General features: G+C 55.4%; 1 protein-coding gene across 5 annotated transcripts; it reads right to left on the bottom strand.

The window, feature by feature from the left end:
* Nucleotides 1–2,249: 2,249 nt before the first annotated feature.
* On the bottom strand, nt 2,250–21,343 carry HINFP (histone H4 transcription factor). 5 transcript variants are annotated; one of them, XM_074977008.1, is made up of 14 exons: nt 21,255–21,343; nt 20,547–20,718; nt 19,577–19,803; nt 19,109–19,220; nt 18,117–18,269; nt 17,264–17,341; nt 17,041–17,161; nt 16,730–16,868; nt 15,080–15,204; nt 14,320–14,417; nt 9,004–9,148; nt 7,441–7,575; nt 5,143–5,310; nt 4,388–4,544 (listed from the first exon to the last, which is right to left on the bottom strand). In XM_074977008.1, exons 2-14 carry the CDS (start codon nt 20,707–20,709, stop codon nt 4,514–4,516), a joined length of 1,695 nt encoding a protein of 564 aa, XP_074833109.1. In that variant the 5' UTR covers nt 20,710–20,718; nt 21,255–21,343; the 3' UTR covers nt 4,388–4,513. The 5 variants fall into 5 exon arrangements, with proteins under 5 accessions (XP_074833111.1, XP_074833109.1, XP_074833108.1 ...); XM_074977007.1 differs by having other exon boundaries at nt 20,547–21,267; XM_074977010.1 differs by lacking the exons at nt 7,441–7,575; nt 9,004–9,148 and adding an exon at nt 2,250–3,533 and having other exon boundaries at nt 4,341–4,544; nt 20,547–21,267.
* Between the last annotated feature and the right edge of the window lie 223 nt (nt 21,344–21,566).

Genomic DNA, 21,566 nt, shown 5'->3' with positions numbered 1-21,566 from the left:
GGTGGTAGTGGTGGTGGCGGGGGAGGCAACCACTGACCATCATTCTGCCTAAATAAAGGGGACTGCTCAACAGTAACATGTTCTAGGGACCCCCTGCCACACGCTCCACAAGACAAGCCACTCTCTGGCTGTTCGGAGTTGAGAAGAGACCTTTCAGTGGGCAGGTTATTGCTCATCTATCTAGAGGGGGTGTATTTGCACTGCCCCCAAAGTGTGAGGGGTTGGCCAAAGTTGGCGGGAGAAGGAGCACAGGTCTGCTGTTCTCTGGCTGGAAGGGACTGGCTCTGTTAACAGGACTGAAAATCCCTGCAACTCACAGGGTTAAATCCAGTCTGCTGGACACTGGCTCCCCCCCAGCCTGGCTGCACTTCACCGGGGCTGCACAGAGAACAATTTTTTCCCATCTAAGGCCGCTTTTCTTCGGGGCTGGGGTGGGGTGATGTGGGGGCATTACCCTGCTTTACACAGGCAGGTGAACCGACTGACTCCCTTATACGGCAGGGGGTTGTGGCTCAGACAGGGCAAGGCTGCCCCGAGGGTACAGGAGGCACCAGTGTGTTTATGTGGGCAGCAACCCAGGCATAACGGGCGCAGCAGCATGGGCTAAGCAAGATATGCCAAGTTGTTTGGGCAGAAGAGCTGTGTGCACAGACAGGCTGGTGCATGGGCAAGAGGGAGTAGCCCTCCACGGACAGGGGGGTGGGGTGTTTAACAGGCACTGGGCTGGGGGGTGGGGCAGATCTGTTGCCTTCATTCACCTCCTTGAAAAAGCGAGAGGCATTTTCCTGTTTGCAATTCTGCTGCAGAAAAGGGATGTAAAAGGAAAACTGCATTGACAGCTAATATCCCTGCTGCCCACCGCAGTGAATGGACGCCCAGCTATCACCTTCCCTGGGATAAAGCACTGACCTGTAGCAAGGGGATATTGGATTCAGCATAATTCCCTCCCACTGCCAAGCTGGAATGCAAACTCTCCATCTGCCCACTGGGAACAGCCCCAGCTGGGTGGAGAATCAGGATGGAAGCGTACTTGGGACAGGGCCCTCAAGGTGCTCGGTGGCTAATCCCAGAGAGGAGCAGCCTGTGGAGCGGCTGGAGATGGGTGCTGTTGGAGAAGCAGGCTCAGGAAGATCTGGCTAAAGGACAACCTCCAGCCTCAGCCAGGGAGAAGCCAAGGAAAGGAGCAGGCACCTATTCTCACCGACGATTGAGAGAGTCCCCTTTCAGAAGGGGACAGCACCGGGGCTACAAGCACAGCCCGGCCTGAGATGTGTCATGCCTGAGTTCCACTTCCAGCTGGCTGCTCTCCGACTGGCACCTTCTCCCCTGCTGGCTCTGGCCACAGCAACTAAGTACCCCATAAGCCTGCCCCAAGCTGAAAGCAGCTGAGTGAGACGGAACAGGTATCTGCATTAACCATCTCCATGAGGCTCCTGCCTGCACCAGCTGGAGCAATGGGGCGCTCGGGCTTCCAGGAGAATTCACAGGAGAGTGAACATGTGAATTTGGGCAGAGGGTGGGAGCGCAGGCAAAGCTGCTCACGAGATAAACCCCAAAGAAGGAACAGTGCTGGACAGGTCACCTCCTATGGTGGCAGCGTCTTTGAAGCCCATGTATTCCTGCACTCAGTCTACCAGCCCAGAACTCTGGCTGTTGGTCTTGGTCCTGTTAAAGGTCGCACATTAACTCCCCTGCGAACACAATGCTCGGGGACTGTCCGGGCTGAAAGGAGGCAACAGCTGGGGAGAGGATACACAATCTCCTCATTTGGTTCTGCACGCTGCTGGCCAGCCAGGGGAGCACCTCACTCTGAACTCAGGGTACTCCGTGGCTGGCCCTGCACATGCGCCAACTTTTTAAAAGTTGTCATGGCCCAGGGAAGCAGTTTCCAATGATATTTTTCAGGTGTTCGCTCAAACCCTCCGTTTGCTTTTTGGAACCTCAAAAGTTTTGGCCAAGACCAAAAACAAATCCCAACATTTGTTCCCATTTTTAGGACTGGCCCTTGCCAAACCCCAGGCAAGGGCTCGCTTTTTGATTGAAACCTGCCCCTTTTGGGGACAGATGTTGAAAACAACCATGGTTGTCACAGGCTGTTTCACTGGAACCAAACCCAGTTCCCAACCTGCTCTGCCCCAGCATGGGAGGAGGGATGGGGCTCTAATGGAGCTGCTGGTGCATGTGGGTGGGAGCCAAAGGGTGAGGACATTCTCTGACATCACCAGTGACACACCACCCTGGTCTCAGCTGCAAGACAGATTTATTGGAGTGGCGGTTACAGAGAGGGCGCCCTTGGGCAGAGAGTAGGCTCCTAGGATATAAGCAGCATTCACCGTACACAGCCTTTAGTTATCACCTTCCTCAAGCCTATCCCAGCTGCAGGCAGGAGAACGAAATCCTCTATGTTTCTCAAGCCCTCCCCAGTGGTAGGCGAGGGACAGAATTTGACAGAGGCTTCAGAGTGCCTAGCGGCAGCACTGCCCCCCAGAAAAGCAGGCAGGGAGGGAGATTCCCTTCAGCTGCTTTCCATACAGGGGTCCCTCTAATTTTTCCATGCAAGGGTGGAATAAATTTTGTAATGCGCACCAAGGCTTTTGCAGATAGGCACCACCCCTAGCAAGCCAGTCGAAACCCTCGTCCCTCTTGCTGTAGGTGCTGCACTGCCCCTGCAGAAAGTAGCACTTGCAAAACAGCTCACCTTTTTTGCAGTTTGCCCCTGACTAAAGCTCCTCGAGGCTGGCGGCCTCTGCTCCCTTCTCACACCCCTCCATGCTGAGAAGGACTGGGACTCTCCAGGGAAGACAAGCAGGTGGGGCTGAGGAGCAGCGCCAGGTGGTTTGATTCTTGCACCCGCTACCAACAGACCCTGCCTGTGCAGACTCCAGCTCTGCCCAGAGGCAGTGGGAAGGCTGCAGCCTTCTATAGCAGCGAGATAATGATGCTCCTCATTCAAAGCAGGTGACAGCTAACCCTCCTGCATCCCCCACCCCCAGAGGTGGCTGTTACTCATCCCCATTTATGGGGAAAGTCAGGCAGGGAGAGACGCAATGTCCTTTGCCCAAGGCCACAGAGAAGGGAATACCAGCCTTGAGTTCTTGTCGCCAATGTCTGTTCTTTGCACACTGGTCCGTTCCTCCTCCAATTTCACCCGTACCAATCAGGAGATGAAGGGATGTATCTATGCCCCCGTGTGCTTGTTAGGAACAGAGCAGGATGCAGTGGGTTAAGTTTGGGGGCAGGCAGTCTATCCTCTGCAGCTGCTGCACCTCCGTGTCTACCACCACAAGACAGGCTGGCAAATGGTTCCAGCCTTGGAGACCGATGCAACCGAGCACTTCCACGAGCACTTAGCCAGCGCCATGCTCAGGGCACAGTGAGTGGAAGAATCTGGCCCGTTGGGGAGAGGCACAGTAGGGGATTATACTGAACAGTGATTGTCAGGCTGGCTGCTGCCTCTCCTGGGACAGAGCTCCCCTTTGCAGCAGAGCAGCTTCCCATGAATCCATCTGTCCCAGATCTCTATCCAGAGGAAGCTGTAACGAGAACACATTCAGACAATGGGCCTCTGTTTGATGTTATACTATCCTGACCCACATGCCCCCATAGCAAGTCAGAGGTGCCATGAGGCCCCATTCAGACTGGCACGCTACTCAAGTCTGCTCCTGGCGCCACTGGAGAGCAGTAGAGCAAAACTCACTTTATGGCTCTGATCGGGGCGCCCGCTGCAAACAAAGACCCCAATTTCCCAGCTCTTGGCTAAGCTGGTGCCAATCAGGGAGTAACCCCAATGCAGACAGCGGAGTCACTCTGCATTACACAAGACCCGGAACAGCTCGACAGTAGTCCTTTCCACATGAGGATCAGATTGTTTAGATAACAGGGTCGGGTGTGGCGGGGGGGATCCGTGAACTGCATGCTTCTCTGGGTGGGAACCTGGCAACTGACACCAGCCCGCACCGGCAGCGCACTAGAGTTTAGGACAAGAGATGAAGAAACAAACTTGACAAATCCTATGGTCGCAAGCAGAGCGGCCAACCCACACCCATGCAACAGGACCTGCAGGGGCAAGGAACACAAGGGTTGGTTTTGCAACAGTTAAAGGAGACTCTCCATCAGCGGCAATGCATTTGGGCTTTACCCTCTGCAGAGTAGCCGCGAGGGGGCAGACACGCCCGCACATGCGTGGGAGAGCAGGTCCAATATGTTCTGCCTAGCCTGGCTCGAGGGCAGCACACACGCCCGAGCTACTGCGTTGCCATAGGGTGGGAGCCGCAGGGAAGTCCCAGCAGGTTGTTTGGGAGGCGGCTCCCTCTGTCTGCTGGATGGGGTGGGTCACTTACGGCAGGGGACGTAGCAGTCACACTCGCAGAAGTCGCAGCGTGCAAACCAGCGTGTCCAGCCCCACTGCTTGGTGAGGCAGTTGGAGATCTTGATGCAGCCATGGTTGAGGAAGGCCCCGAGGTGAGCCTTGTTGGTGCAGGTGGAGGAGCAGGTACCGTCAATGACCCTCTCGTTAATCTCGATCCGGCCCTGCAGGCATATCCCTGTTAGGGACAGAGCGACCCTGTTACCCTGGGGCTCGGGGGAGGCACAGAGAACAGAGCCTTGGGGCTATCAGCAGGAGGCGGGGGCGTGGTTAGCAGAGCAGTGGGGCTGGTCTCAGGGCAGATAAGGCAGCAGGCTGCAGACGGTACTGACCTAGCCAGACTCCGCACACCCTGGAAACCCGGGCTCCAATAAGCAGCCCCGCAGCCCCTTTGCTGACAGGTCCCCAAGCTGGCTAGCCCCAGCACATTCTCCAGACCTCGCCACAGCCCCAAAGGAGCCTGGGAAAGCTGATGGTGCAGTCCCAGCCTGGGACAGGAGAGCAATACCCCTCCCTCCCCCCTGCCCCGACTGCAAAGGAGTGCCGGTGTTCTCTCCATTAGCCCCCTGCCCAGCACGCATCAGGGCCGTCTGACCCGAGCTCCTCCAGTGCAGTCGGACCTGCAGGTTATGCTGTCTCCCACGAGGAAAACTGGCAAATCAAGGCCATGGGAGCCCTCCTTCCCGCAGGACGCAGCCACCTCAGGGGCAGACCATTAGCTCCTCCCAGTCCTACCTGCTTTACTGCCCACCCGTTCAGCAAGGCACGGTACTCACGGAGGCAGGTGGGTTTGGGTGTCCAGTGGCCATCGGACTGGCAAGTACTGGCCGGGTCCCCCACCAGTAGGAAGCCGGGCCGGCATCCGTAGCGCACCACAGAGCCCACCCACCAGTCGTTGCCATAGACCACGGAATTGAAGTCCGCCTCTGGTCGCCCGCAGTTCACTGAGAAAAGAGAGGTCCTGGTGGGTGGGGCGGGCTGGGAGACAGAAGGTATTGCCTCCACCCCAGGGACCGAAGGGGCACTGGTGAGCAGCAAGGCATGGGCACAGGTCACCTGCCAGAGCGTGTGCTGCTGGTGCGATTTCAGAGCCAGGGTACATACCAGATCTCTGGGGGTGGAGCAGAGCCATGCTGCATGAGAGGGCTGGATCCCAAAGAGAGGGCAACAACATGTGTGGCTCCTGGGACCTGTGATGGATCCCTGTACCTGCCACTGCCTTGATGCACGCTGCCAGAGCTGGTAAACTTCTCTGGGTACGTGACCTGCGGCCTAACTAGCTGCTAGGATTCCAGGGGCTGTAGATAGATGCTCCATTTCCCAGAGAAGATCCATTGGTCCATCTCCCGGATGCTGGGAGGCCAAGGATACAGAGAAGTCGCATCAGCCCCCAACCCTGGTGCCTTCAATCACCACGGAGTCTCTTGTGGACATAGTTCTGTTGCATTAACCTGGTCAATACCTTGTGATGCCACCTGGTCCTGTAATTTCTTGCCCAGGGGATCCTTGGGAAACACCCTATTACTTCTTGCACTCCAGATGCTCCCCGATTCCTCCAGGCCAATGATATCTTTTGGTGGTGGTAAAAAGGGCTTTGGATGTCATAGCTGGCAAGGATTGAACCTCAAATTCAGCAGCCTAAGCCTTTTGCTGTTTGCGGCTCAAGGACAGAACTAAGAGAAGCCTAGATTTTGGGGGTTCAGGGACTGACCGGAACACTGACTTTTATGCTGTGTGTATCTAAAAACACAATTTTTTTAAAGCACACAATGATTTGCGCTGCAGCAAATCCATTTTTTTCAAAGTATCTCATTGAATAAAAAAATCATTTCAAATTGATACAGTTTTTTTTTTCATTTCAATTCGCTAGGTGACTTTTTACCTCATCCCTTTTAAAAATTGTTAATTGGCCAGATTTGAGAACCAAAGGCCACGTTGAAACCCGCCTCTCTAAACAGAACATTGCAAGCTAAAAGCAAACCTGAGTTTTCCCCACTGGAAGCTATTCATGGAGTTGAACCCATAGTTGCAAATTGCTCCAGAGACACACAAAAATTTCATGTTTTCCAGCCAAATTTCCATTTGCCAATGAGTACCCCACAACTGCAAGAAAGGCCTTAAGGCAGGGTGGAGGAAGCCTGTGCAGCACCTCAGCCAATGGGTGAAAGGTTCCTGAGGGGAGCCAATCGGAGGGCAGCTTACAGGAGCTGCCCTATATATAAGAGCTGTTCCAGGAAAGCAAAGGTGGTTGAGTCCCAGCTATGGTAGAGTCAAGACCAGCTTCCCTGAAAGAGTCACTACCTTCGACAGGGCAGTGCTGGCCAAGTTAAGGGGACCTTGGGGAACGCTGCAGCCAGATTGCAGGCCCCAGCAGAAGCCCAGAAGGTGCAAAGGGTTACAGGGGAAGTGGCCCAGTGAGTAAGGCAGTGAAGGGGAGAGAAGAGGAGGGCAGGACAGGTCCCTGGGCTGCACTCAGCATAGAGGGTGGGCCTGTGTCCCGTCCCTTCCCTTCCCCACTTACACCACAGTTAGCCGCACCATGTGGCTTGCCCCGGGTTTGAGGACTAGATAGAGCCCACATAGGTGAGTGCCCTGAACGAGGATGCTGAGATCCCATGAAGGGGGCCAGGGACAGCAATGGAATGGCCCAGGGGCAGTGCCCTGAAGAGTACCGGACGATCCTGGGAGCAATGTGGGTCCTGACCAGAGTTCAAAGGCATGTGGTGGTGGATGACACACTGGCCGGAGAGAGGTGCCCTGCTGTGGAGAATGAGCTAATTCCCTCACTGACTACCAGAAGGCGCCATGGGGGTGGGTTTGCCCCATGACAGTAAAAAGACTCCCCCCAGCTCCTATCGGAGACAGCCTCCCTCCCATGCTCAAAAACCCCCTGCCTCAGGGGGACTTGGACAGCAGCTTCAGCATGTGAAGGTCTCCCTCCCCTCATCCCACCCACCATTTCAGGCATGTTTCCCGCGCTCAGGTTCCATGGGAGTGGTATCAGTGAGGGCCCTGCACAGCTCCTCCCCCCACCAAGCTCAGTCCCCCCTTTGCTCTCCTCTGGGCCCCTGCACCTCGACAGAAGGATTTGTATCCCAGCCAGCAGCAGCTGCTGTTCCCACACTGGCTCCTCTTCAGCTCCTTGTGTTTGCCTTTGCAGCCCCCAATGCAGAGGGGGGCTGTGCCAGACCAGTATGTGTCCAACATCCCTGGAGGAGACAGATGAAGTCAGGATAGAGGGAGATGAGCAGGAGCTGCTCTCTTCTCCCAGGGCCCAGAGCACCCCCATGATTCTGTTCTCCCCCTTGCTCTCTTTCCCAGCTGGACCAAGTTCCACAGCAGCCCGGGGTCTGCAGTGGGCATGGGCCTCCCCACCATGCAACAGACTCATGTTAGCCAGGCTCGAGTGAGTGCACGAGGAATACCAGGGGGGCTCAGGCCTCCATGACTGGCTAGGCTCCAGTCCCCTGAGTGGTGAGGTCCACCAGCCCCAGGAAGAGCAAACAGGGCCTTGCACTCAGCTGCGTTAGCCATTACTCTAGGCCAGAGAGCCAGCCCCAGGAATTCCCAAGGGCCGCTTTCTAAGTGTTCTGCACTCGTGACCCGTCACGGCTGCTAAGGGACCCCTGGGGAGCGCCAGCACATCAAAGAGGCAGGGAGAAACTGAGACCATGAGGAGACACTGGTAGAGCTGGGGATAGAACCCAGGAGTCCTGGCTCCCACGGCATTTATTGTGTGCATTTCCCAGTGTTCGGTATACAAGCCCCGAGATCTGACACCTCCCTCTTCATCCCTTGCGGCAGGGGGGGGGGGGGGGGAGGGCAGGCAGCAGCTCCCACTGATTCTGCTGTGGCTTTCCCAATGTATTTTTGCTCGTGCTGCCAACAAGGGCTCTTGGTGCAGGTGGCACCTGCATTTCCAGGCTGCATGGGGGGGGATGGAAGAAGTGGCACCCTGAGAATGCTGCAGGGCTCTGGAAGCAGGGAGGGGTGGGAGTATTGGTCTGAGAGTGCCCATGCCCGCAGATCCTGATCAGTGCCAGAGCCTCTCACCCAGCCCCAGGCAAGCCACTGAGACGCTGACATCAGACTCCGTTTGGAGAAGCGACTTGTGCCTTTTCCACCAATGGGGGAGTGAAACAGAAAGAAGCACGGAGCTCTTCTGCCCCCTTCAGCCTGACCAAGCTGACCCTTTGCTGGGAACCGACAAGGAGAAATGGAAGAACCAGCAGGGAGATCGTTCCCAGCTATGGGCAAAGACCGGGGTGGGTGCCGTTTCAGGCAATGCCATCATCAGCTTTGGGACGCAGGACCTCCCACTGTCCCCTGCTGCATGGGCTGACACACAAGGACAGCGTGTGCTTAGAGCATCGCCAGCCCATGGCCCAGCAGCTCCAGCAGAGCCAGTCTGAGAAAGCACAAGGAGCAAGCCTCCCCTTCCGCGGCGGATTCCAGTAGGACTAGTGCCGCCTCTGGCCTGGAGCCTTGGCACAGACTGGAGAGCTGCTACCCTGTGAGCGAAGCCAAGCTGCTCTGCCTTTCAAGGACTGACCAGAACTGGCTCGATCCCAACACTAGGACGCCACACTGTGTGGAGCCAACACCCAGCAGCCAATGCCTCCTTCCTCCTTACTTACCTTCCTCCTCCTCCCCAGAGCCAAACCCAGCCAGCACGACTAAGACAAGGAGTCCCAGCTCCATGGTGCCCATTGCAGGCCCAGTCCGTGACCTCACCACATGCTGCTCTCCTTCGTTGCTCTGAAGTTTCCAGTCCGTCTCCCGCTGTCGTGTTCAAAAGACAAAGTCTTTGCTTTTGTAGCTCCCCCGTGCCCAGGGGATGCTCGCTAGGCTGAGCTGGTGCCACCAGGATCTGACTCTATCCCAACTCAGCCTTCCCATACAGGTGAACGTCCCTTCCATGTACTCAGGACAGAGGCACCTTCAGGGTCTGGTAGCTGGCAGGGGAGAGGAAGGTGAAGGAGACTGGAGGAAGAGGCTTCCATTTAATCCCCCTTCTCTCTCCCCTGCAGATAATCCTCTGGCAAAGCGATTACCATCGACAGCCTCTGCTGTGGCTGCAGCAATTAAAGGCCTCCAAGGCCGGACTCCCACAGAGGAGCACCAATCAACTTTCAGACTGGGCCCTATTTCCTGACCTCAGGTTCTACCAGTCCATGCCAGGGATGGCAGGGGCACTGGCCATATACCCGCCTGCAGAGCTCCAGGTTCTTTGACCTGACCAGTGCTGCAGAAAGCAGTGGAGACAGCCCAGTTCAGGGCAGCTCTGGGGACAGATTTGGAACTACCAGGTGCCGGTAAGGCCCCGTTGCCTGGAGTGCTCTGGCTGTGAAGGCACCCTCAACACAACTGGTCAGAACCAGGTTACACCAAGCACACAAAATGGGACTCAACCAGCTGACTGGCGGGAACTAGCCTTTGAGCTCTGCGCCCTCTCAGCCTGGATGGGACAGCTACACTTCTACAGATGCCCTCTTCCCCTCTCCACAGCCGCAAGACACAGTGAGCCGTGGGAGCGCTCAGGGGAGCGAGAGCCAGCTCTGCGGCTCAGAAATCTTCCCGCCCTGATCGTTACAGCACGGCAATCACATTACCTTAAACCCACAGCCATCTGCCTGCTGACTCCTCCCCAGGGCCCATTCACGCCCTTCTGTGGGGGCAGGGAAGTGCCAGCAGTGGAGCGGTGAGCACATAATGTGGATCTCTGTCTCTGGGGAACTGGACTGAGACACCCATTTGACACAGGCCCCCAAACCACAAGAGGATATTTGATCATAACTATCTGAACTGCTTCCTCAGGGGTTTTCCCCACCCACCTGTGCCTGGGAATGATTTGGCCAACAGACACCCATTCTGTCCTACTCCCCCCTATTCTACACTCAAAAGGAGACAGAGGTTTGTTGATGGAAGAACGGAGCAGCTAATATAGCTAGCTGTTCTGGGAAGGGACGGACCTACACCAGCAAAAGCCTTTCAGTGCCATGAGTAGTGTCTACATCACAGGGCTATGCTGGTGTGATCTCCGCAAGGCGGATGTACCCTTAGTATCTGAAGAATGAGTTGCCAGTTAGAGCTTCTGCACTCTGAATAAAAAGCACCCCATGTGGTGCTGCCCTTCACCCCTTCCTCCTTTCAGGACATGTCTGTGAATTAGGCTCTGACTAGATTTGTAATTAGAAAGCAAGCAGCTGGCTGGGGGTTCAAGATGATGTGACTTCTTCACTGAAACTACCTGAAGCTCCAGTGGCATTTGCTCTGCCAAAGTACGCTCGCAAAGGAGGGGAAAGGCAATGGCCACCACTCCCACAGTGGCTGCTAAGCAGAGTTCCCCCTCAGGTGCAGAATAAATTTTGTTATGTGCCCCAAGGCATGTGCAGAGGTGCACCACCAATAGACACATTAGGTGCTGGCTGTGGGCGCTCTGCTAATCAGCTGGGTGACTGCCCAACTGCTCAGCTTGCAGCAAACACTGCTGCTGAGGCCACAATCCCATGGATGGGCCACTGAGCCCACACACAGCAATGGTTTCCCTGCAAGATACCTGGCTTCTGTACACCCACTGTACTGGGCTCCCTTCAGGGTCCCTCAAATCGGTGCTCTCCCAAGGGCCAGCAAGAATCGTGGCTCCATTATTGCCACGGGCAAATCCCTAGTGGCAGCAAACGGAAGAGCTGCTTGGACAGTCCCCCAGCAAGCATGCCAGCAGGGCACTGCATCACCTGGCTGGCTTTAGAACAGACAGTGAAGACAAAAAAAAAAAAAAAAATCGGTATCTAGCATAATCTGTGGAGTGGCCTGAACTGGCATTTGATTGTGGCACCAGGGGATGTTTTAAAGTGCACATGTGCAAGGGAGCCTCTTGGTGGGGCACTTGCTACATCACATCAATTTCCTAGAGGTCTCCCATCCAAACCCTGCCTCAGCCTGGCCCGAAGCACAGGGGCAGAGTTACACCGAGTCAACTTGTGATTTTAAACCCCCTTAGTCAAGCCAGCACCGAGAGCCACAGGGACACATTAGGGTTTAAAAACCAAGATTCCACCAGGATTTTGGCTGAAGGTGGCTCAGGGCGGGCTTAAGCAAAACCAAAACATTGCCCTTCAACTATAAGAGGAGGTTCCCACACAGGGGTTTGCCCTGGTTTCCTGAAGTGGTGCTGATACTTGCCCTGACAGTGCCCTCGCGTGGGAAGGCCACTGAGAAGAAAGTAATTCTGCTTCCTGGAGGAGTCCGAGATTTTGAAACTTTCAAAATCCTCGGCAAACCAGAATGACCTTGACAGGAGCTCCAGCTTCACAGCAGCAACCCACACGGGCTGTCCCAGAGCCAGGGACCTAGGCTCTTGGCTCTGGGCTCCTTTTCAGCCTGCCAGGCAGGTTTCAGCACCAACTGAAACCTTCCAGGGCCCAGGTGCAGCTAGCAGAGGCCGACTTTGCAACCTCAGGAGCAGGTGGCAGCACCCTAGTAAGATGAGAGCTGTCATACGCTGGTTAAGGTGATTACAGCTGTCCTAGGAGGTCAGGCCGTGCCCCTGTTCTGGGGCTCAGCTTGGAACAGAGGCTATTCCAGGATTACCAAGAGCACACCACTGCCATGGCAGCTATCATCAGATTCCTTCCGAGGACGGTACAGGGCTTCCTACTCACCTGTACTTTAGAGACATGATCCCGCCACATCCCAGTCGGGTGCGGGGAGCTGAGTCAAGCGACCAGCGCCAAGCCCAAGCACAACACGAGCAATCTGCAATGGACTTGCTCAACGCTGTCTCCAACAGGATATTAACAACCGGTATTTGGTTAGCGCCGCACACTCAGAGACAGCACTTTCTGAATGGGCCTCACTTTAGCCACCCGAGATGAACCCAATAGGGGAGGAAACACAGCACAGTTGGACTCCCCACACCATCAAAATACAATGGTTCAGGAGGGGAAGGCAACAACCTGTCTGAAACGGCAAGGAGAATTAGAGGCTGGTGGGCCCATAATTACCCCCAGCTGGACATTAGCCAGAAGACAGACCTAACAAGCACGGCTGGGCAACACTGGACTGAGGGGAGCACTGCAATACACCTTACAAGGATTTGGACAGCGGGAGAACTGCAGCCTTGGCTGCAGCCTTGGCTGCCAGGTCTACAAAGAGACCTTTGGAATGGAGGCCCCTCGGGATCCCATGAAGGAGGCCGACTAGCATGGCTGGGTCCCATGGTAGAGATCTGCTTTCGTCGTAGCCACAGAACTTGCCCTTAAAGGTTTCTGGGTAAGTGGCCCATTTGCTGGGAAGGAGGATATGAGTGCATATGTGTGGAAAGCTTGAGGAGGCACAAAGCAAACGCAATAACTCCCATGCTCAGCCGGGGGGTTCCAGCTGCACCAGGGTGGCTCTGTCCATCCCCAGAGATGAAGTAAGAGCTCCAGTTTCACTGTCTCCCAGACATGACAGACCTCCGTCTCATCCCTGCACTTGGGCAATGGGGCGCTTGCGTGACACTGTCCCGGCAGACGCCACACAATTACCAATTGGCCTGGCACACAGGACTTTTATTTTATTAGAAAAGCACTCACTTTGCACAGCCAGGAGCCCCGACCCCAATGTGGGGAAAGCCCTGAGCAAGAACCCGAGGGGAGAACAAAGGCAGCACAGAGGTCCTCCCCAGCACGTGGGGGAGCAGCGACCTGCAAAGGGAGAAATGGCCCCTGAGGCTGCCCCCTGCTCCGAACCATGAGGTGATCAGACAGCATCAATGCAAATACTGACGAGGGACCTGTGAGCGAGGTAGAATAGGGACAGCTTCCCCGTGTCTGAGACAGGGTCAGGGTGTCTTGTCCACCCAAGGGTATCGAGACGCAGGACAGAATGAGCCCAGTTAAGGCCAAACAGGATCTCAGGAGGCAAGTGAATCCACCTGCAGCTCCAAAGGAGTGGAGATTCCACCTGGGCACAGGGCTCTCAGCAAGGACAGGGACTGACCCTCCTAGCAGCACGACTCTGACCCTTGGGCCAGGGACTTTGGGAGATGTGTTGGAGGGACACAGCCCAAATCTTGCTCATGGGATGGAGGGTGCTGAGGTTACATGGTGTTTGTGCTGGCAGACCTCATCTTCCTTCCAGTTCCTGCTGGGAGGATATCCAAGGCTGCTTCGAGCATGCATGGCCACCTTCCCCTGCCAGGCTGGTGGAAGGGAGATGGATCCCCCTTCCCCCACCATGCACGAAGCAGAGTTTCCCCCAGCAGCTGGTTTGTTCATTCCTTCTATCAGGTCACCCAGCACAGTGCAGTTGTGCGTCAGTGACAGGAGAGTAGGGGGCAAAGGGAGACAGCTGAGGGTTGGTGGGGACATGCTCACAACTTTCCTGCAGGCAGCCCCAGTTCCACTGGGTCTATAATCAAGGAGTTTCGATCACAGACATGGAGAGATGCCGGCAGTGCTCACGGTTCCATCTCTGCCCTCCCGAGGAGGTGAGACACCTGCGTTTCCTGAACGTAGAACGCAGGCAGACAGCACCCACATCTCACATGATCTGTATCCCCAGCTCCTCGGCTGTCTTCTGCAGGCGATCCACAACGTTCTCCTCGGGCTCCACAGCCAGCCTGCCAAGCACCACCGCCTGCTCCTCCGAAGGGGCGTTGGCCACGACGTAGTACACCGTCTCGTTCTCCCCATTCTCGTTGGTCCTGTTCACCACGCGGATAATGGGGCCGAGCGGGACGCTGGACTCTTGGTCTGGCAACGCCCCAGCTCTCGGGAAGCAGCTTTGCAGAGCTGGGTCAGAGTTGGCAGCAGCACAAGCCGGCGGTGACAGCACAGCCACCTCTGTTTCCACATCATTGGCCTCCTCCAGGGAGGCCTCTGCCGGTGGCTCGAGGATGATCCCCTGCAAGCTGCCCTCACCCTCCGTCAGCACTACGCACTCTGTCGTGCCATCCAGCAACTCACCTTGCTTCTCCCGGTCCTTCAGCAGCTGCTCCGTCAGCTCCACGCTTTCGTAGCGCACTAGCTGCAGCCGCATGTAGCCATCCTCGTGTTCCTTGTACCTGGGCAGGCCAGAGAGAGGGAGGGGTGCCAAGGGTTAGAACGGGGCTGCAGAAGAGACACGCCTAGTGCAGTTACTGAGGGACTGAGCGCTTGCAGTGCTGCCCCATGTGCTAGCACACCCAACAGCAGGCGATGGGCTGGTACTGACAGCTGCTACCCTAGGAGGTTATTTTGCAGCACTGATATTCCTATGGGCAGACACCCCAGTGCACAGGGTGTGAAGAAGCAGGACAGTGGGGTTGGCGTTTTCAGGGAACTGTCACCCCTTCACACTCAGCTTATCCTTTGGCAGCCACATGCCGAATGGAGGGTTTAACGTCCACTCAGGCCAGGTTTGGTTTCTTCGCCCTGACCAGCTCCCGTGGGCAAATGTGAGAGCCCTCCTTTGCTTCCTCACCCTGGACCACCTGGGGCAGACTGAACCGTATGCGGCATCCTCAGAACGTGATAGGGCTTTGACTGCATGGACACTTTCTCCAATCTGTCTCTGGAGGCTGCTATCCTGGCACTGCTATGGCCCTAATCACCAGCATATCAGAGAACCCAAGAGCAACACAGATCTCCCCAGGTGACTGTTCCCAGTGAGTCGGTCCCTAAGCACCTCCTGCAGCTTGGGAGAGGAACCGAGCATTGCAAACGGGAAGGACCACAGGTCCAGCACCTGAAGCGAGGATGGCCTGAGGGCCATTTGAACTGGTGTTTCTTCCTCAGGTGCACGGTGAGGTTGTTCCCCCGCGTGAAACACTTGTCACAGATGTGGCACTTGTACCGGGGCTCCGAGTCACCCTGGGGAGGGAGCAGGGAGAAAGGGAGGGCGTCAGCGTCTTGTGATTCAAACCCAAGCTGGAAGCCAGGCTTTCCGCCAGGGGCAAACGTCCCACACATCTTAAAGCGAGCACCACAGTGGCAAGCAAAGGAGCAGGGGACTTGTAACACTCTGGAGGGGCTTGGCATTTTCTGTGCATAGCATGGAGTGAATCCTGTCACCTAAGCACTCTGGCAAGAAGGACCTGGCCAGCTGGGGTGCTGAGCTGGAGGGCAGACACAATGCTCTCCCAGCCCAGCTCCTGGGGCTTCTTGCAGGCTGCCATGCAAAACAGCAGGCAGCCAAGCAGGTTAGAGGGGCTTGCTGGATATGTACCCCCAGCCAGCCCGGGAATGCCCCAGCCCTCCTCCCTCCTGGCACCTTTTAGGGAGGGCTGCAGCCATGCGTACCTGGGATGCTGCTACTCTTCTTCCCCCATCAGAGAGCGAGGTCAAAATGCACAGCCTGCATACATTCCTCTCACTCCTAGCTGCCAAGTAGAAGGGCAGAGGAGGAAGAATTAATGCAAGCTGTGCAATTTGACCTCGCTCCCCAATAGTCAAGGGAGACGGAAAAGCAGCAGCGACAGCATCCCCTGCCCCCCTAACATGGTGCCCTTGTCCCCCCTGCACTGAGCCCTACACACACCGCAGCCGCCTGCCCTGACTCCTCAACCTCTAGGCCCCTCCTGCTCTGAGCCCGCCACATTTCCAGCCTCCTGCCTCAACTTGTGCTGCAGGAAAAGGCAGACGAGATGCGAGGCGCACGTGTTAACATACCGTTTGTATGCCCAGTTCTGGTTAGCGTTCTCTGCATTTTCAATGCAGGACCTGTTGCCTGCTTGCCAGGGCTCCCCTGCCATTCAGTCACCTTTGCTCAACAGCCGACCCTTAAGTACTGCCTGCTCTTGGCCCTACATTGGAGGGGGAATAACTCCCTGGTTCTGAGTCAGGGAACAGAACTCAAAAGAGATTACACAGTCAGGAGAAAAGTCGTGCAAATCCCACCCTCCCCAGGTAACTTGTGGTGTTCCTCCGAGAATCAGAACCCCAGTAGGCATTAACACTGACGCAGGTGGAGGCAAAGGCCAGAAGAGTCACTTCCTCCAGAGCCGATGCATACAAAGCAGGAGCATAATCTATGGCAGGGAAATGAAGCCGAGACGTGTTAGGGCTTTATAGTCACCCGGAGGGCTGGAAGGAAGAATGGCCTGGTGGAAGTCAAGAGATATGGGTTGAATTGCCACAATGCGAGACTCAAGGTATGATCTAGGACAAGTCACTTGCTCTTGCTGTGCCTCGCTCCCCCATCTGTCTAGCAGAGAGGAGACTACTTCCTTCCTCTCGCTCTTTATTTAGCTTGCAGGCTCTTCAGTGTTGAGCTCATCTCTTACTTTTGATATGTGCAGCATCAAGCACATTGGGCAGCGACCTTGCTCAGGGCTTCTCAACATTACTGCAATATAAACAGGGAGATCAGCAGCAGATCCCCTGGCTCCCTCCTCACCTCATGGACTTTCCTGTAGTGCAGTTTGATGGAGCAGAGGGAGCGTGCGGTGAAGCTGCAGCCCTCGAACTCGCAGCGATAGGCCGGCTCTTTGCTGTGTGTGTCCAGGTGCTTCCTCAAGTCAATCAGATTTTTACAGCTGGAAGGCAAGGTGGTGCGAATGAAGGCAAACACGCGTGAGACACCCATCCTATCCTCCTTCCCAGCCCTTCAGTGTTGCTCTCCCACTCCCAGCCCCTGACAGCCCAGCCCTCCCCACAGAACTCCAGACTCATTCTACCCAGAGGGATGCGCAATCACAGGGGTCCCACCTGTAGTCACAGTAATCGCACTTGAAGGGCCGCTCCTCGCTGTGCCGGAAGCGGATGTGGTTGCGCAAGGAGGAGGGCAGCGGGCAGGTCATGTCACACAAGGGGCACTTGTAGTGGTTTACTGCTCGAGAGAAACGAGAGGGGAGCCCGTCACCACGGAGCAGGGAGAGGAAACGCACTTGCCAGAGCGACGGCTGCAAGAGAGAGAAGGGCCTTTACTCACCATGGTTCCTCATGTGATCACGCAGCAGCCTCTCGGTGGCAAACCTCTTGGAGCAGTGGGAGCACTGAAACCTCTGCTCTGTAACATTGGGGAAGAAGGGGAGCGCAGGAGGGGGAAGGAGGGAAAAAGGACAGAAAGTGAAGCAGGGAGGATGCAGCACAGAGAGCAACACGTGGGAAGTGGGGAAGAGAGTTAGTTCTGTCAGAGCCAGGAGCCCTTTCTCCTCACTCACAGCCACTGTCCCCAACACCTGGCTAGACCTGCCTTCCAGTGAACACAGTCTGCCCAGTGCTACCAATGCACTCAATGGACTCAAGAAACAACCCTAGCAGCAACTCAACTGCCTCCAAGGTGATCACAGAACAACTCTAACCAGGAACGAGACACGGGAGCTGGGACATACAGGGGGAGCTGGGAATGTACACAGGGCGCCAGCAGCGAGCTGAGGGGAGACCAGCAACTCCTCTCGTTTTTAATTACAGGCACAGCCCGAAGTGGAGAATGCACAGCACAGTACTGACTCATGCCCCCAGTATGCACGAAGGAGCTCAAGGGGGTTCTATATGGATTTAGCATTGGCACAAGTGCCTGATTACCAGCCCGAGACTTGAGTCCCACATCCACAGAGCAGGAACAGCACTGGGTATAGCACACCAAACCTCCCCGGGGCTGCCACCCCACTGCAGGATGTGGCCAATGGCCTCTCTGATGAGCCCGAGAGCCAGTCAGGGCCAACCTTCATAGTGGTCGCACCCTGCTCATGCTTTGCCCCTAGAAGCGCTGAAACATCAAATGATCCAGCTACACCAACAGGATAGATCAGTCACGGTCCCGCCCCCACACGGGCACTTACGATCCAGGGCGGTCTGCCGGCGGATGTGGTCAAAGAACTTGGTGTTGTTGGAGAACATCCCGCCGCATGTAGGACAAGCCACTACCTTCTCCTGCGTGTGGCTGCGCAGGTGTTCCCGCAGCTTACAGCGCCCTTTGAAGGTGCAATCGCACTCTGAACGTAAGAAGCAGACACATTAGCTCCTTGGCAAAGGGCCGGACAGCTCCAAGAACCTGTCAGCAGCCCTGGCAAAGGAAAGGGGCTTCCATGCAACATTCCCAGCCCACGCTGTTCGGCCGTGTAAAAGGTGAATGCTGCCCCCTGAGAAGAGCTAGGCCAGGCATGCTGCAACAGTGTAAACAACTGGATACAGGCCTACATGCAGTGTCAATCTGTCATTCCACAGGACACATGAGCAGCTAAGATGATCACCTCAACATGAAAGACGGCAGTTATTTTTAAAGTAAAACCAGCACTTCCCCTTGCTGTTCTGTGCAGTGATAAGGGGAAGATCAGAGGCCCTGATACCATCTATTAAATTCCTCAGCTGGAGTCACTGGGTAGTTTCCTGTCAGTTCTCTGACCAGTGTTGGGAAGTTCTTGGACAACTTTACACCCCAAGGACCACCGATCTCTTGGAAAGGAAAGACTGCATTCTAAAAGAGCTACGGACTAAGAAGCAAGAATCCTAAGTTATATTCCTCACACTTCCTCTGACACACTGTGGCCCCCACCCCCCCACAGCAAGTTGCCTCTGAAGTTTGGTTTACGTAGCCTTCCAGTGAGGAAACAGGTGAGGCAAGGCCCAGCTCATGAGGGTTTAAAGAGTCCTGACACAGCTGCAGTGGGAAGGAGCTGCAGAAGTGCAAAGCCCCCCTGGGTCCCCTCAGAAGAGCCCTCAAGTTCTCACGCATGCTGAATTCTGTTCAGTTTGTGAAGAGCCAAACACAAAGGGGCCTTGATCCATGACTGGGGTTCCTAAACTCCACAGTACTATAAATAAAATCAAATACCTTTCCAGCCACAAAAGACCACATGGTTCTCTTTCCCAGCTGCCTTGTACTCTGAACAGAAACTATGATCCTCCACATGCCGGTAGAACCATTCAGGGTTATCAAAAGATCTCTGTTGGGGGGTGAAGGGGAGACGAAAGAGACAAAGACCTAAGACTATGAGTCAGCACATGCATACTAACAGGTCCAGTATAGCTCAGCTTTGAGAAACCTCAGAGCAAACAAAGAAAAGCACAATCAGGGCAACCAAAATGTTTTCAGCGCTCGTAATGCTGAAAGCATCTCTCTACCCTAGAAGTAAGATTTTGCTAGCTTGGACCACATCAGGCCTTGTCTGTGCCACAGTTTGAACTAGGCTGAGTTCTCAAGGCTTGCTCCTGATTGATCAGCCAATCTCCCAGTCCCCAACTGACTGCACACCCACAGACAGGATTTGTGAAGACTGATCCCCCATCCTGCTGATCTCACCTCACAGTACTCCCACAGACACAAGAAGTTTTCCTGGATCTCAGGGATGATGTTGCGGCTCTGGAAGTCCAGCTGACAGTGGCTTACATCTGACTGGCTCTGCAAGGCCTGCAGTCCCCACTGCTTCAGTTTTGTGTGGTAACAGTGGAAGTAAACATGGCGGACCAGATCTGCTGAGCTCTCTGAGGAGCAAAAGCCACATTCCTGCCACAGACAAGTGTATTCTTCTGCAACACAAACAAAGGACACACACATTTTCTACACATTTGGCAGTAATTTGCTCCCTGTTAAAGTCCTTTTTAAGTAGAGAAGACACAACCTTTTTTCACAGATAGATAAGCTTGTATCTAGCCACGCTTTCTTCCATATTTGCAACTGATGGGACTCATAAGGAGAGGAAAACTCACCGTCCAACTCACTGAGCACTTGGCTCTCTTATAAAAGGCTGAACCTCAGGCCTACAACCCAATACAAAGGCAGCTGAGACCTCATATTCAAGACAACCAATATAAACATCAACTCTTTACAAAATACAAATCTTCTTAATTCTGTTAATAGCCCAAGAATTCACAGATCCCAGTCCTGTGCTCAGAATGCTAGACAGTGCCTTCCCCCTCCCTTGTTAATAAATATATATATCAAAGTTTCATTTGCTCCCATTTTGCACTGCTACGCATTTCAATGACCAGGCCTGCATAAATACTGCAGTTTTAACTTAAGCCATTGAATGAAGAGGATTTAAACTAAAGCGTTTGATTGCTCTTTTAATTCTACAGGCACTGAAGAATTGCTGTGTCAGGTAAGGCAGAACAAAGCCTTCACTGGACAATTCACTACTGAAATTTCTCCACATTGGCCAGGGGTGGTTCAGAGCAATGGTGGGAGCTTACTCCATGGCCCAGCTGCTGGCTCTTCCAACCCAAGAACCCAAGTTTAGTTAGGCTTTTTAATTGCGCTCAGCGTCCCTTACCAAGAGGGCCCACATCATCCCTACGCTCCCCGCGAAGATGCAGCTGCAAATGCTCCGACACATGATCGCAAAACTCCTCCATCTTCGAGGCCACATAAGTGCACATTGCCCACTCGCACTGCAGCACCAACTTTTCCTTATTGCCGGCCTTTCCAGGAGGCATGGTCTGAGCCTTGGGCATGGAGAGAAGACGTTACGGAGACACACAATTTTTGACAGGCCATGCAGTCACCCAGGCAAAAACAAACAAACAAAAAAAAAGAACAAACCCAGCAACAAAAAGCGGCCCCCTACAAAGCCGTGGGGCTCCCCACCGCAAACCAGCCAGCCCTGCAGCGCAGGTCAGGCTCACAGCACTGCACTGCGGGTAGAACGATCCGAGGCGAAATCAACCACAACACAGCGTTGTCTTGTGGCAGCCACAACCCAAGCCCCGGGGGGTGGTAGGCGCGGGCGGCGCGGGGGACCAGCCGCACCCGGAATCAGGTGCAGGCGGGAGTCCCTGGCAAGCCGCGAGGCCGAACCAGGGGACCCCCACCAGCCCCCCGCTGCGCGGACACCGGCGGGGGGGCGGGGCGGGGCACAGGCCGGATCGGACTACGGGGGCTCCGGCCCCAGCAGAGAAAGATCGGGGGACGGCGGTGCCAGAGCCGAAGGACCGGTGCGGCCTAGTCTGGTCGCAGGGAGGGGAAGGGACAGGACCAGCACCTGGTTACAGGCGGCTTCCCTGCTCTGGGCTCGCCGGGACGCGGAGGAGCAACCGGGCCGGCCGCGCTCCCAGCCAATGGCAGCACCTCCTCGCCGCCCGCCAGCCAATCCCAGCCAAGGGTGGGCACACGGGCCGTCCAACAGGAAGGACTCGGCCGGAAACGTCCTCCCCCGCTCCCGACAGGCCGGGACACCAAGGTTCCGGCGGCCTCTCTACGCGGCAGTGCTCGAGTTTGGCACCGGAAACGGATATAATTGATGGAGGCGGTTTTCATACCCTGGAAAAGGGTTTTTTTTAAAACTGTTTTGCCC

This window comes from Carettochelys insculpta, chromosome 25 (genome assembly GCF_033958435.1).
Source record: "Carettochelys insculpta isolate YL-2023 chromosome 25, ASM3395843v1, whole genome shotgun sequence".
In the NCBI taxonomy this organism is placed as follows: Eukaryota; Metazoa; Chordata; order Testudines; family Carettochelyidae; genus Carettochelys; species Carettochelys insculpta.
The sequence above is the reverse complement of the archived record's forward strand: the minus strand, read 5'-3'. Positions and strand labels throughout refer to the sequence as shown.

Bases quoted from the DNA above. Each gene is read 5' to 3' on its own strand.
- HINFP (XM_074977007.1), bottom strand. From the start codon at position 20,727: ATGCCCAAGGCTCAGACCATGCCTCCTGGAAAGGCCGGCAATAAGGAA. The intron at 17,342-18,116 runs GTAAGTGCCCGT...CCAATGTTACAG, and splicing joins CCGGCAGACCGCCCTGGATC to AGCAGAGGTTTCAGTGCTCC. The intron at 16,869-17,040 runs GTGGGACCCCTG...CTTGCCTTCCAG, and splicing joins TGCGATTACTGTGACTACAG to CTGTAAAAATCTGATTGACT.